Genomic DNA, 13,166 nt, shown 5'->3' with positions numbered 1-13,166 from the left:
TACACAAGGCATCAAGCTTGAGGGGGCACCAGTGGCGGCTGGCATCACCGGGGAGTAGGGGGTGAGAGAGGGGACAGGCACGCTCAAGCAAAATAAAACTACAGAATGTTAACTTACCTGAATGCGACATCCTCCTCTGGTCCTCATCTTGATCAATCAAGGCACTGCTCTCATGCAGCATGAGAGAAGTGACCTGATTGGAGGGAGCAACCTCACTCGGCGCTCCACAGTGCTGTTGAGGCTATGGCTTGCTCTAACCCAACTGTCTTAAGAGAGCTGGGTTAGAGCTGTTCAAAGTATGCATGTGTGGTTGGCCGTCTCAAGACGGCTTGCCAAAAAGACATGCACACTCTAAACAGTGCCATACACTATCCTCCCTGCTGAGTGACATGCTTCTGTCACTCAGCAGAAGCCCCGCCCTGATGCTCAATTCGCAACGGGAAGAAAACTAAAATGGTAATTAATTACCGTTTTATTTTTCAGGGGTTTGAGGGGAGATTTTCAGTGAGGCATCGCTACTCCGCTCCAACAGAGAAGCTGCCCCTGGGGGGCGTCCTGTGCTTGACTGAATTAGACGAGATTAGAGCAGCCTACAGATATCTTTGTGTGTAAGGCATCTTCCAAGGGATATATAGCAACTGCATGATAACTCTGGAGGTTAATGCAATTGATGGATAGATCTGTGATTTGTCTAGTCACAGATTTGACTCATGATAAAGTAGCATAGAGGGAATGATGTTGCTTTTGCAAAGGACAATGCGCAACATGCTGCTCCTAGAGTTGTATTCCGTGTAGATAGCTCAGGAGGTTAGTGTTTATATCACACAGATTCTTTTGTTAGTTTGAATTCATAAGTTACAATCCTTCTAATATTGTTCATTGAGCTATGAACTGGCATCAAAGCACTACATGCAAATTGCAAGGCATGGATTTAGAGCCTTATTGTGTTTTTTAATCTTTCGTTATTCTAAGATTGCTAAAAAGGATTCCTTTGAGTAGTAATACAATTTTATTAGTATGACACCCCCAGTCATTGTGATGCATTTCACATCCTGAGTTTATGGGGTGGATTTACTAACACTTTCTGCCTGGCTTGCATCAATTAAGTGATGCGAACTGGTGCAAAGTGTTGTTTTTCATTTCCAGCCCCAAATCATGAATTGCATAAGAAAGAAGTCCTAAAGTAACATTAAGTAGCACTATGTGCTACTTTGTGTCAAGGAGGTGTTTTATGGGTTGTACATGGACATTACCATGTACCCTCCCATGCATTTTGACACTTATCCCTATATACTAACTTTGGTAGAAAGGGATTTGCATCAAATAATTCAGCCTCCTTGAGGCAGGTGTAAAGGTGGGGAAAAAATTTATTTTCTCCACTCCTTATCAACATTGCATGTTTTTTGCACCGTACAGCACACAAAGTATTAAACCGCAGAATTTGGTACTGGGAGGGTACCTTTCTAGTATACAGCCTATCCTTCACATCGTGTGCATACCCTTGCACGGCGGTGCTAGGGTGTGTGCATTGGCGCAAGGCAACCAGTTGATCATTTGAAAAAGATTAAGTTAAGGGGCCCAACATTTTGCTCGGATGACTGCAGCCAGCTCTATCGTAAGATGGTGTAGTTTTGACTCTACCTCCTGCCTATTTTTTTATCCACCACGAGACACTTCCTGCCCCTTCAGGTCACTCTTACGGGTTCTTGTTCATCCCTGATTTTTCTCTTCATCACTGTTTTCCTGTCTTTTTCGTTCTTTTCCACTTTTCATGTTTTTTCTCTCTTGCTCTGAGTCAAAGTCTATAGATAAAAAATAAGTGCCAGTCCCAAAAATTGATGTCGGTGGGCCCCACCTGCTTCCACCGGCTCAAATCAAGCATTGAAGGCAGACTATGTTACATCAGCACTAGAGAAGGGAGCAACAGCACCATTATATAGGTATGCTGCTGATGAGCCCTCACTCCTTTCCAGTATGCCTTGATTTACACATTTGTACTGCTGATTGTCTCTGTATAACATGTCTGTAATGTTAAGCGCTCTGACACTCTACATTGGGATGGCTAGTGCTATAACGTAAATAAATGTGAGAGACGGGCTAAGGAGAGATGATGGGCATCATTGGAAGGTGGAAGGGAGGGAATCCGTCATGGGAGGGGTAAAGGGGTGCCAACAAAGTTTATTGCTTCAGGTGCCACCAGCGCTAAAATTGACTCTGGTTGTACGTTTGGCACTAATCAACTGCTACTACTGAGCAGCGTTCCGAATTGTGAGACACAAACATGCATTTTTATTTCTAGGATAGCGCGGCTTCTGTGGCAACGTGGTAGGCTCCATTGGCACAGGAGGTATCTCCCAGGGCCTACTACAGTCCAACGCAGGGAGAGCCACTGGCTCCGTGCCATTGACTGGATGCGCTAGGGTGGGCCAGGCCAGCGCTGTACGTCGCGTGCTTCCTGATGGACTATTCAGTGACCTGGCGGCTTCTCTGGCATTGGCGTTTTTAGACTTAGACCCTCGGCCAAAATCCGAGCTCCCGAGCTGCTGCATGGCATGCAAGTGATCCATGCAGTCATGTTTTTTTCTTTGACTCCTCTGCCTTAGTTTCTTTTCCATAGGTAATAAAGGAACGCAAACAAGGGAAAAGATAAACAGCAACGGACAATTAACTCCCCAGGCATGGAACAACTCAGGACCAACCCACCTCTGCCCCACACTTGAAATAAATAACAAAATACAAGGTGCGTATTATTATTTCCACAGCACTTAGAAGATCTAGAGTGTTAGGGGGGGGGGGGGTCATGCAACACTGTACACTGTGTAGGACTGGCATAGGAGCTATGTCAGAGAAAGGGACAGAACAAGAGGCATGGCCCTGACGGCTGGAGTGGGCAGTGCCAGCACTGGACAGCTCTGGCGCAGGCCTGTTAAGAAAATCTTTGAGCACTGGCACATTTATTTATTTTTACAAATGTAACCCTGGCACAGCAGTGAAAGTAAGAAGGCAATCTCTGGATACCACAGAGATTACCATTTTATCAGCAACGCCTTGATGCATTAGATGTCGGTATTCCAGGAACCCAAGCAATGAGACTTCAGTCTTCTGCACCAAGGTTATGTTTTTTTTTTTTACAAAATCTGCGCAACATTCAGAAGAAAACAGCAGTGGATGTGAATCAAAGCAAAGAGATAAAAAATAATGGCAGGCGATGACTTCCCCCACACATGGCGTCGGGAGGACGGCTGGAAGATGGGCAGTACCTGGAGAGTTCTGCGGCGACGAGACGGGGGAGGCTCGCGGGGACTGGCAGTACCCGGGGTGGAGTAAGGCATGTGGCGGCACGTAGGACATGATCTCTTCTTCGAACAGGCTGGTGAGGAGAAAAGAGAACAGGCTCATTAACACACTGTGGCACGACCCTCCCCGGCAGCAGCAGATTCATGCCATCAATCCCTGGAGCGCCGACTGCATTTCCTAGAAAGTCGACCAGCCGCATCCGGGCACCTGCTCAGAATGCCGAGCGCGTGGCTGCATCACCCTTCATTCACTCCGTGTTATCGGGCATGAGGGGCGGCCACGAGCGCTTCTCTTTCAATATCCGGTGTCTCCTATCGCACCTGGGTAGCAAAGCACGTTTGCAGGAATGGCAACAATGCTCCATGGGGCCAATACGAATGTCCCTGCAATTCTTGGGGCCATGTGTACTCCTGACTAAACCTAACCATTATTCTCGAATGCACTGCAGGGATCACACCAGGCAGCATACATTGCTCATTCAATTCAGTATTCCCAGGCAGGTTCCATCAGGGCTTTTATAAGGCATCAGCCTACTTGAAAGCATTACTAGTAGAACAGCCCCCAATAGGAAAACATCACAATCTGCATGGAGTCGCTCGACACTTAATATTTAAAATATTATGAATTGAAGGAGCTTAAACTTGTGCTTATACAAGGATTTTTTTCCCTGCGTTTCTAAATCAAATGTGTGTAACTCTTGGATGAATCATTATCGCAAGTTATAAAAATGTGCGAATTTATTGAACTGAAATGCATACCCTGTAGTAAAAAATAGTAATAATAAAAAAAGAAACATATGAACACTTTGGAACATCTGCTGCTGGACCGCAGTTTGTTTTCTATGTATGTGCCAATTTAAATACATTTCTGGCATCGAACCCTAAAAAAAGTGCGCAACGTACATCACATCAGGCGTTAAGTACTTTCTATATCAGGTTAAATATTTAATTTCAATGTGAATTGTCAGCATGAGCATTACAGTAATGCACCTTTTCACAACATGAAATTATAACAGTATGTGTAGAGAGAGAAAATGTAATCCACATGCCACAGATGTTCTTTTCAGATTGCGAGGTATCAACATGCAATGCATGCAAGAGATAAACAACAGCAGAACACACAGTTTCTCATGGGCAGTATGCCTCTCTTGCCAGCCACTGATGAAACAGAAAAAGCCGCCGATCAGAAGCTCCGCGTGGGAGGAAGGTGCCCTTGGAGACAACTGTGCCAGACTGAATCCTGGACTGAGCCCTGAAATGGCAAATCCTACTCACCATCGACAATACATCACATAATGTTTGGTCTAAACGTTTCTCTACAAGCTTCACTAGAGATTCTTGCTTAGTGGTTGGTATCTGGAGTTACCCAAACCTCCAATCACGTATCTGGTTTGTCCCTGAATTAGGTGCTCTGGTTGGTTGGCTTACCAATACTCATGATGCATCATGAATACATGCCACAGTTTCACCAAGACTGCAAATGTTGTTGCAAACATGACAGCTGGGCACATTGGGGGCTAGCCTGTGTACAGGAGAAGGAATATCCTGACCAAGTAACATCAGTGACATAGTGATACTGCCACGACCTCCCATTACAAGCACTAAGTCTGATGAAAGATCACACACAATTTACTTGCATCAACGGGAATCGCCACTGCCTGACACAGCTATGGTATGGGCAGAAGACTACATCTCTCCTTGGCCCTAGCAGCGCATCATCTGTCTCTGTCCTTCAGATAGTCTCACTCTTTGCATCCAAACCGGCACTTAACAGAGGGAGCTCCTTCATACTCTTTGTGCCTCCACCCTCCTTGTAACTGTCGACTAAGTTATGAGTGCCACATGGATGCACCTGCCGCCGGAGGCCATGGCCTGCAGTTAGCTGATATGAGAGAAACGTGTGGATGTTGAACAAGATAGCAAGAGAAACAGACCTCTTGGAATCCTACAATTCACCTGAAGCCTCTTGTAAGAGGACACTCTCAGCCTATCTATGGGGCTCATTACGATGGCGGTGGGACCACCACCGTAAGCCCATCGGTGGCGGTCCTACAGCTGCATTACCACCTGCCACATTATGATGGCGGCGTGTGCTTGTCAGTCAGAGCGACCAACAGCCACAGGTCCGACGGGCTCAAGGAGCCCTTTGGACCGTCAGAGCGACTTGTATCCCTACTACAGTGGCGGTGCCTGCTCGTGCACTGCCGTAGGGATTACAATGCCCCTTCCTGCCGGCCGTTTCATGGCGGTTAACCCACCATGAAAGGCAGACAGCAAGGGACTTTGGGAGCCCCTAGCGGGCCCCCCTTCCACTCAGCCTTGGGTTCTGTAGGGCACCTATGGTGCCCCCTACATATCCCTGCACCACATGGAGCCTGCCACATGGCGCAGGGATATGCAACATGTGTATATTTTGTGCTGTAGCGTGTGCTGCACCCCGCAGCACATGCCGCAATACAACATATACACATTATAATGCGTATGGCGGGACCGCCGACAGCTAGTCGGGCGGTCCCATTCCCGTTAGGATGGCGGTTGGATAAAAGTCAGACGCCATCATAATGAGGCCCTATGTGTCTTTGCCATGGACCAGCTCTGTGTAGTTTATCCTCAGTAGAAGCAACAAAGCAGCAGGCTGCTAGCTATCCAACAAGGACAGGAGGCGGGCCTCCTCAAAAGAGAAAGGGGACAATATAGGTCAAACACTGCATAGGAAATCAATGACTTGCAATCACATACAGAATATTCTCAGCTTATTCTCAGTTAAATAAAATGTTACCCATTAGTAAATTTGGTCATAGGCTTGTTGATGTGTACAATCAACATCAAAAATATATCCTACAAGTAAATTGACCTGAAGTGGTGATAACTGGGACGGTGTGTGCTTGACCCAAATACAGTTGCTTGGTTAGATACATAGCACCTTTGCAATCCATTTCTCACCTCTAGGTGGAGGGCACAGATTCATCTCACAGCTACTAATAGTCTTTCTCAAAGACATCTGCTGCCCAGACTCCAAAGGAAACATGCAAGGGCCAGGAAAATGGAAATAAGTTTGCCTGTTTCCTTCCTGGACATCTGTGACTGAATAAACGTGTTTGGACTCGGTTGTTTTGAAAAAAATGTCTTTGGTAGATCTGTTGTGTTTACTGCTTGCATAGTATCTGATGCTGTCAAATGATCTATTGCTATCATTTTGCAATAGCATATGCCCGTGCGTGATTTCTTGTCATCAGGTCTGTTTTTTAGGTCTCGCCTGGCGAAAGCAGCGCATGCGCTGCTCTAGCCAGGAGAGCACCTTTTGGAATCAATTCTGCGAGGGCTCTCATGCACGCGTCTGCAATGGACAAAGATGGCTGCTCTCGCCATTTGTCCATTGCAAACAGCATGCGCGTGTCCTTGGAACTGTGGACAGTCCCACGCCATTTTGTTGCCATAGCAACAAAATTACGCTTCGCGTGTTTGTTTTTTTATGTCAGTCCCCCTGGGGCACAAGCAGGCATCCACTTTTGTCTTTTCGCTGAGATCAGCTGTCCTCACAGAAGTGGATGTCTGCTTGTGCCCCGGGGGAACTGCAGGTCAGCCGTTAGCATTTGGAATGCAATAGGTCTCGCATTTATGCAAGTTTGAGCTAATGACATTGCAAATGACAATGCCTTTTATTTATGTTTTAAAAACGAAAACAAGAATAACCATTGGCAATGCCAATAGCTCAAACTCGCGTGAATGCGAGACCTATTGCATTGCAAATGCTTGTTGCTAGAATGCATACATGCATCATCCCTCTCCACCTACCTCCATTTCCCACTCTTTTCTGCAGACTCTGAGTAGCCCTTATAAGTGCCAGGGGTGGATAATGTACTAGAATGAAGGGATCCCAGAAGCTCACACTGAATGTCAATTGTGGTGGGAAATGCTCAGCCAAGCACATAGGAGAGAGACGAGGAATCCTTTCTGCTTCGGATAGAAGGTATCTCATAAACGAGCACGGCTCTGATTGTTCAGGATGGACAGGCAGACGGAGGTGCGTGGCAAACACATACCTGCCAACTTGAAGAACAATCTCACTGTGTGAGCAGGGGGCTGCGCCTCGTGCCGAGAAGTGCCTACAAGTTACTTTTGAGGCCCACCCCACCCCCAAACTCCCTTCCCACACTCCCTAAAAAAAGCTTGCCGAAGCAATGTCCTGGTGTGTTACCTTCACACCCCTTAATGGACGTCGGCAGTTCAAAGCCTCGGAAAACGAGCTGGAAAACCACTATTTACAGTGGTTTTCAGCTTGTTTTCCCTGCCACCGTGTGATATCGGCTCGTCACCGTGAGACAGTGTGTCACACAGTGGTACCTCTGAGTCGGCAGGTATGCAAACAGTAGGAGGAGATATGTGTTACTAAATTATAGCTACACAACAGCGACACAGCAGGAATTCCTTCAGGTGCACACCAGATATAAAGCGAACCAAGGCGGTGGAAGAAGATTCTAGCAGAAATCTCTGGGCAGACACAACTGTTGAGGGGCACTGCGGTCAGGACTGGCATGCGCATACCGCGCAGCAGCCATCTGGTGTGCCCTTACTACCCAGGAGCGTCGGTAGGAGGCTGGGGGCTCCTGGGTAAGAGAAGTTTTGGGAGTAGTGCAATGGAAGTCTATGGGCCAGCAGTCAAAAGTAGTGTAGGCGAGCAGTCAGCATGAGAGCCGCTTGTAGGCTAGAGAGGCCAGCCCTCGGGCAAGACATAAGTAGGGCCCACAGTAGCACATTATTCATTTCATAATGTTCGACACAAAATGGGTTCCAATTACACTGGTGCATTTGTCCCGTTCTATACGTTGCTTTAGTAGCACGACAAAGCCATTCAGAAAACATATCAAGAAGGAATGGTTTTAAATGTAACTATAAAGAAACATACTGCAAAGTAGAATTTCAGTTTAAAAAAACCTCCCAAAAATATAGATTTTCTCATTTTTATGGGCTGTGGCATGTAAGGCTGCACTGGAGAAATCGAAATCATGAGCAAAGCAACAATATAAATCAAAATGTATTCTAAATTAAACTGCAAACAAAGGATGGCTTTGGTTTCACATTTCTTTATTAATGTAATAAATAGGGGAGTGGTTACTATATAAACAACAAAGTCCCAGTATGAAGTCAAAAGCAACTATTATTCCAACATCTGTAAAGTATTCATACCATGTTGCCCAAAGGGTGTAACCAGCGACAATAAACCCATTATAAAACAGAGAACTGTGGACTCATTCTAGTCACAAGACATACCTCAGATTGGACTGTGAAAAGAAGAGGAACGGATAGGAGAATTAAAGGAAGCGAAATACAGGAAGAGAGAAAAGAGCGCCATACAACTAAGGATCATATCAATGATGGCTTTGAACGTCGACTCCAAGATACAGTTGTAGATATGAGAAAGCATGACTTCTGAGTGCCCTCTACTGGAACGTTTTGGCATTGTTAGGGATTTTTTGCCACGATGAGTATTAGAAACTCTGTCCCTCCCAACACGAGGATGTACCAAAGCTGCATTGACTGGAGGCACTAAAGAGAAACAAGCATTTGCAATGCAATAGGTCTCGCATTTGCATGATTTTGAGCTATTGGCATTGCAAATGACTGTGGCTTTTATTTATGTCTTCTGAAAACCTGCAGGCATATAAGTACAAAGAGCACATGATAAAAAGCATTGTTATTTGCAATGCTAATAGGTCAAAGTTTGTAAAATGCGCGACCTATTGCATTGCAAATGCTTGTTTGAATGTGGATATGCGCAAGGCTAATAGTAGAACTGGTACCGCCAGCCAGTACATGAGACATTAACCGAAGCAGCGCTGTGCATAATGATGACTTGAGGCGCTGTGAAGTGGTACTGTGCGGCACTCCACCCATAGCAGTCTGAAGCAGCAGAAGGAGCTGCGGGCTGTAGTAGTGGGCAGCCGCGGTCGGTAGTAGGAGTACCTGCAGGGCGGTGACGTGGGGAAGGGCAGGGTGGGGGGTAGTAAACTATGGATTACGGAGGTTTACAGGTAAGTAAACATATAAATTAATAAAAACGAATTTCGTTGCGTGCACTGCATCGCATTTGGGGATGCAGTGCACGCAACGAAATTCGTTTTTATTAATTTATATGTTTACTTACCTGTAAACCTCCGTAATCCATAGTTTACTACCCCCTCCCCACGTCACCGCCCTGCAGGTACTCCTACTGCCGACCGCGACTGGCAGCCGCTGTCGGTAGTAGGAGTACCTGCAGGGCGGTGACGTGGGGAGGGGCAGGGTGGGGGGTAGTAAACTATGGATTACGGAGGTTTACAGGTAAGTAAACATATAAATTAATAAAAACGAATTTCGTTGCGTGCACTGCATCGCATTTGGGGATGCAGTGGGAAAATTGGAAATGCTGCCCCTCGGGATATGAGCAAAATGACTCCTAATCGAAGATTATGTCCTGGTGCAACAATTTTTGCTTGAACCTGCCCCCACCACTAAATTTCCTGCTTAACACAGTCTTTTGCAGATGATCCCCCCCGCAAAAGCTCACGCTGGCGTAATTTCTGACAGTTCGCATAATTTGCACGATGCGCACAGGCAACACGTGACATTTCTAGCAGTCCTAATCTGTAGGAGGTATATCCATAAGGGATAGAGCCCTGAGAAAATAAAACATGTGAGAGAGCGCTACATGTCTCTTGAGGCGCGTGAGTTTTCAGAGACAGATTAGAAGGCAGATGGGCGTCTGACCACTGAACCCGTGGCAGCTGGACTGAGACATCTGCCTCCCCTCACAGAAGTCTGCAGACCGAGATCCTGGAAACGGAGAACAACCCATTCCTGGATTAGAAGGAGGGGGCAGAGGTCCCACAAGTTATCCCTCCGACTTCAAACACTGGTACATTGTTGGCTACCCGAGGGGGGAGGGAGGGAGGGACAGTGAAAGCGTGCCATGCGCGCTGTGCTGAAACGCGTGCACATCTCCTGTCTGAGATGATCTGGAGCCAACAGGAAAAGGGTGGTAAAATAAAATAAGGAAAAAAAGAGACATGATGCAGCCAGCGTTGGCTACCCGTGGGAATTGTATTGTTTTTTTTTCCCCTTCGTGAAGCAGTAATCAAATAATGGCGTTGTAAATGACAATGTCTTTTACCCCTGCTGACCCCCGCAAAGCTCATCAGCATGAGCCCGTCATCACTGAGAAGTGTGTGAAACCCACCATGGAGGTAATGCAAGAAAGACACACTGGTGGACAAGTTTACAAAATGAACAATTCTATTATCTGAATGGAATAGTCTAGAACACCAGTATCCAGCAGGGGCGCTGCCTAGTAACCCCGAGCAACCCCCTACAGGACAAAGAAAAGTTCTTAAAATCTACTCATGTCTTCTGCCCCCAACATGAAACTATCCGGGGAGCTTAGGACCCGTTTCAATGCAGGGAGTGGTTCTTATGAACAACCTAGACAGGATCCCTTATAAGGCGGGAAAGTCAATGGGGTGGAGGACAATAAAACTCTGTGTGGACCAGTGGGCATGAAGCCATGGACAGGACCATTACTGAGGCACACACCTGCAAAATGTCGTCCTTTCTCTGACCCGGGCGCCGGGTCTGTGAGGCTGGACGCCACCAGGGACACAACTGACTAGCTAGGACCATCGGGTCAATGCCCGGTGGGCTGGCAGGACCGGAGGCCACCTCACTTCAGGGATACAGGCTCATCGATAGCATCCCTAAAGGTAATAAAAGGGGTTTGTAAGCCGCGCTGCACATCCACACATTCATCTCATGATGACACCCCCGGTCTACTCCTCGCCGAGACTTGTTCCCAGGGCAGGTGGACGGCCAAGTGCCCCGTATACCCCAGAAGACCCCACAGCTGCACCCTCTTACCTCGCAGATCCACCGCGGGGGGGAAGGCGATGGCGGCAGCGCCGAGAGTAGGCCCCTGTGCCCTTGTCGAGGCGGGGTGGGACTTGGACAGTGTATTAATATCTGGGTCCTGATTCACAGGCCTGGAATGGCAGCTGTGAGAGAGGGGGCACCTGGGCATTCCTCCCAGCTCCCGACTCCCACCGGGGAACAGGCAGAAATAGCAACCTACGGCTCTCGGAATGTGCGGGCCACTGTGCCATGACACAGACATTCCTAGCGCCCGTCACAGCGATCTGAGGCTTCGCAGCGCATGTCAGAACGGGAGCACAGGCTCGCCTCTGGCGTGTGTACATGACTGAGGCCAAAAATGTACAAAAAAGGACACCACGTACCTTCAAGTATTTTGAAATATAGATAATTACAGATATTATTTGCCAATGAAGCACTCCATAGTCTAGTGCCTCCGGTTACTCAAAATTAAGCAGTTATAATGTTAAAGTTAAGCGTCTCTAGCACTCAAAAGGCGCAGTGAAAAGCCTCAAAACACCAACTGCAGTGAGGCTTCCGTGTGCGTGGTACTGCGAAGGACGGCGTTTTTGCACTTGGGAAGACAAACACAGGCGCAAATAACATGACAGGTATTTGTAAAGCGCACGTTCACTCGTAGGGATCTTGGCGCTGAATAACATATGTTTATTGTTACCCAACTCAATGGGACTCATTTTATCGACCTCAGAAGGATGGAAGGCTGAGTGGCCCGCCTTGATTTGAACCTGTGACCATGAGCTCGAGCACAGGCCCCTACAGAGAACACATTAATCCACTGAGCCACCAGACTCGGCAAATGCGCTCACAACAGCAGCTTCTTGCACATGATCTAGGCACTGGGAAAGGCAAGCTGGTTCAGCGTACGCATAATACAAAGTCAATACCCTATGATGCTGGTGCAGTGACGTAGTTAACTACAACTTACAAGAACAGATTACTTTACCTTACAATGGTATTTGAGGCCTATTTATTGACTTTGATGTATTTACGCATTACTTATATCAGCTGCAGGCGTCTAGAAAGTCAATATTACAAAGTATAATGAACGGGCAAACTAATTAGGAAAAGTAACGCGACCCGGAACGGCGAAGCAAGCACCTTTTAATTCATAAAACTACTAACTGAAGCACTTCTAGGCACTCTGGTATTCGAGATGCTTACGGGCTCCTCACTTGCGGTCAAACAAAAGTGCTTCTGCGTCCTTGCAACACTGAAATTGAGCGCTTTGAGATAAAAGAAAGCCAAAAGCAACCAGGCACTTTGAATAGCAAAGCTCCCTGAATCCTATGACAGATTCGCCACAGGTCGTAATATAAGTAAGATGAAGAAGATAATTCTGGATTTATTACTTACAGGACCATCTGTTTCTAATTAGCATGGCCGCGCTAAGACCATGCTAATTAGAAACAGATGGCCCCCCCCTAAAGATAAGAAAGTGCTTCACGACAGCCGTGAAGCAGATGAGCCAGTCCGGATGGGCTGGACAAAAAGGAGAAAGGGAGGCAACAAAAAAACCTAATTTCCAATGGCAGGCCACCGTTAAGCATAAACGGTGACGCCCGCCAATGAAAATGAGGTGCGGGGCTTTAAGTCCCCTTCTGAAATCTCCTTGCTCACAAGAGGTCTCGCAGAGCGAGCAACGCGTTGCGCTGCAACGCAGTGCGAGACCTAAAAAATAAGCCTGACAGACGGCGGAATGGGCTCTTCTACTTAGGGTTACTGTTGCAAGTTGTTCCCCTGTTAGCAGGATCATAAGAAACAGATAAAAGAAAGTGAACAAGATGATTTAGTTCTCTACAGATATATCAGAAGTGCTCTTATACCACCCGAAAATAAAGGAATAGTGGGGCATATGTATCAAGCCTTATTCCCATTCGCAAACGGGCCGATTCTCCCAATCGGCCTACTTGTGAACGGGAAAAAGCCTTTTGGGATGTATCATCCCAAAAG

At 46.9% G+C, this 13,166-nt stretch overlaps 1 protein-coding gene across 5 annotated transcripts in view; it reads right to left on the bottom strand.

Moving 5' to 3' along the window:
• The window catches only part of HECW2 (HECT, C2 and WW domain containing E3 ubiquitin protein ligase 2), a 1,572,445-nt gene that overhangs the window by 161,153 nt on the left and 1,398,126 nt on the right, over positions 1-13,166 (bottom strand). For all 5 annotated transcript variants that reach the window (XM_085648759.1, XM_085648760.1, XM_085648761.1 and 2 more), the window contains one exon: positions 3,261-3,370. In XM_085648759.1, the coding sequence (XP_085504885.1) occupies positions 3,261-3,370 (110 nt within the window). The remainder of the gene's footprint in view (positions 1-3,260; positions 3,371-13,166) is intronic.

Source organism: Triturus cristatus, chromosome 3_2 (genome assembly GCF_964204655.1).
Source record: "Triturus cristatus chromosome 3_2, aTriCri1.1, whole genome shotgun sequence".
Lineage (NCBI taxonomy): Eukaryota > Metazoa > Chordata > Amphibia > Caudata > Salamandridae > Triturus > Triturus cristatus.
The sequence above is the reverse complement of the archived record's forward strand: the minus strand, read 5'-3'. Positions and strand labels throughout refer to the sequence as shown.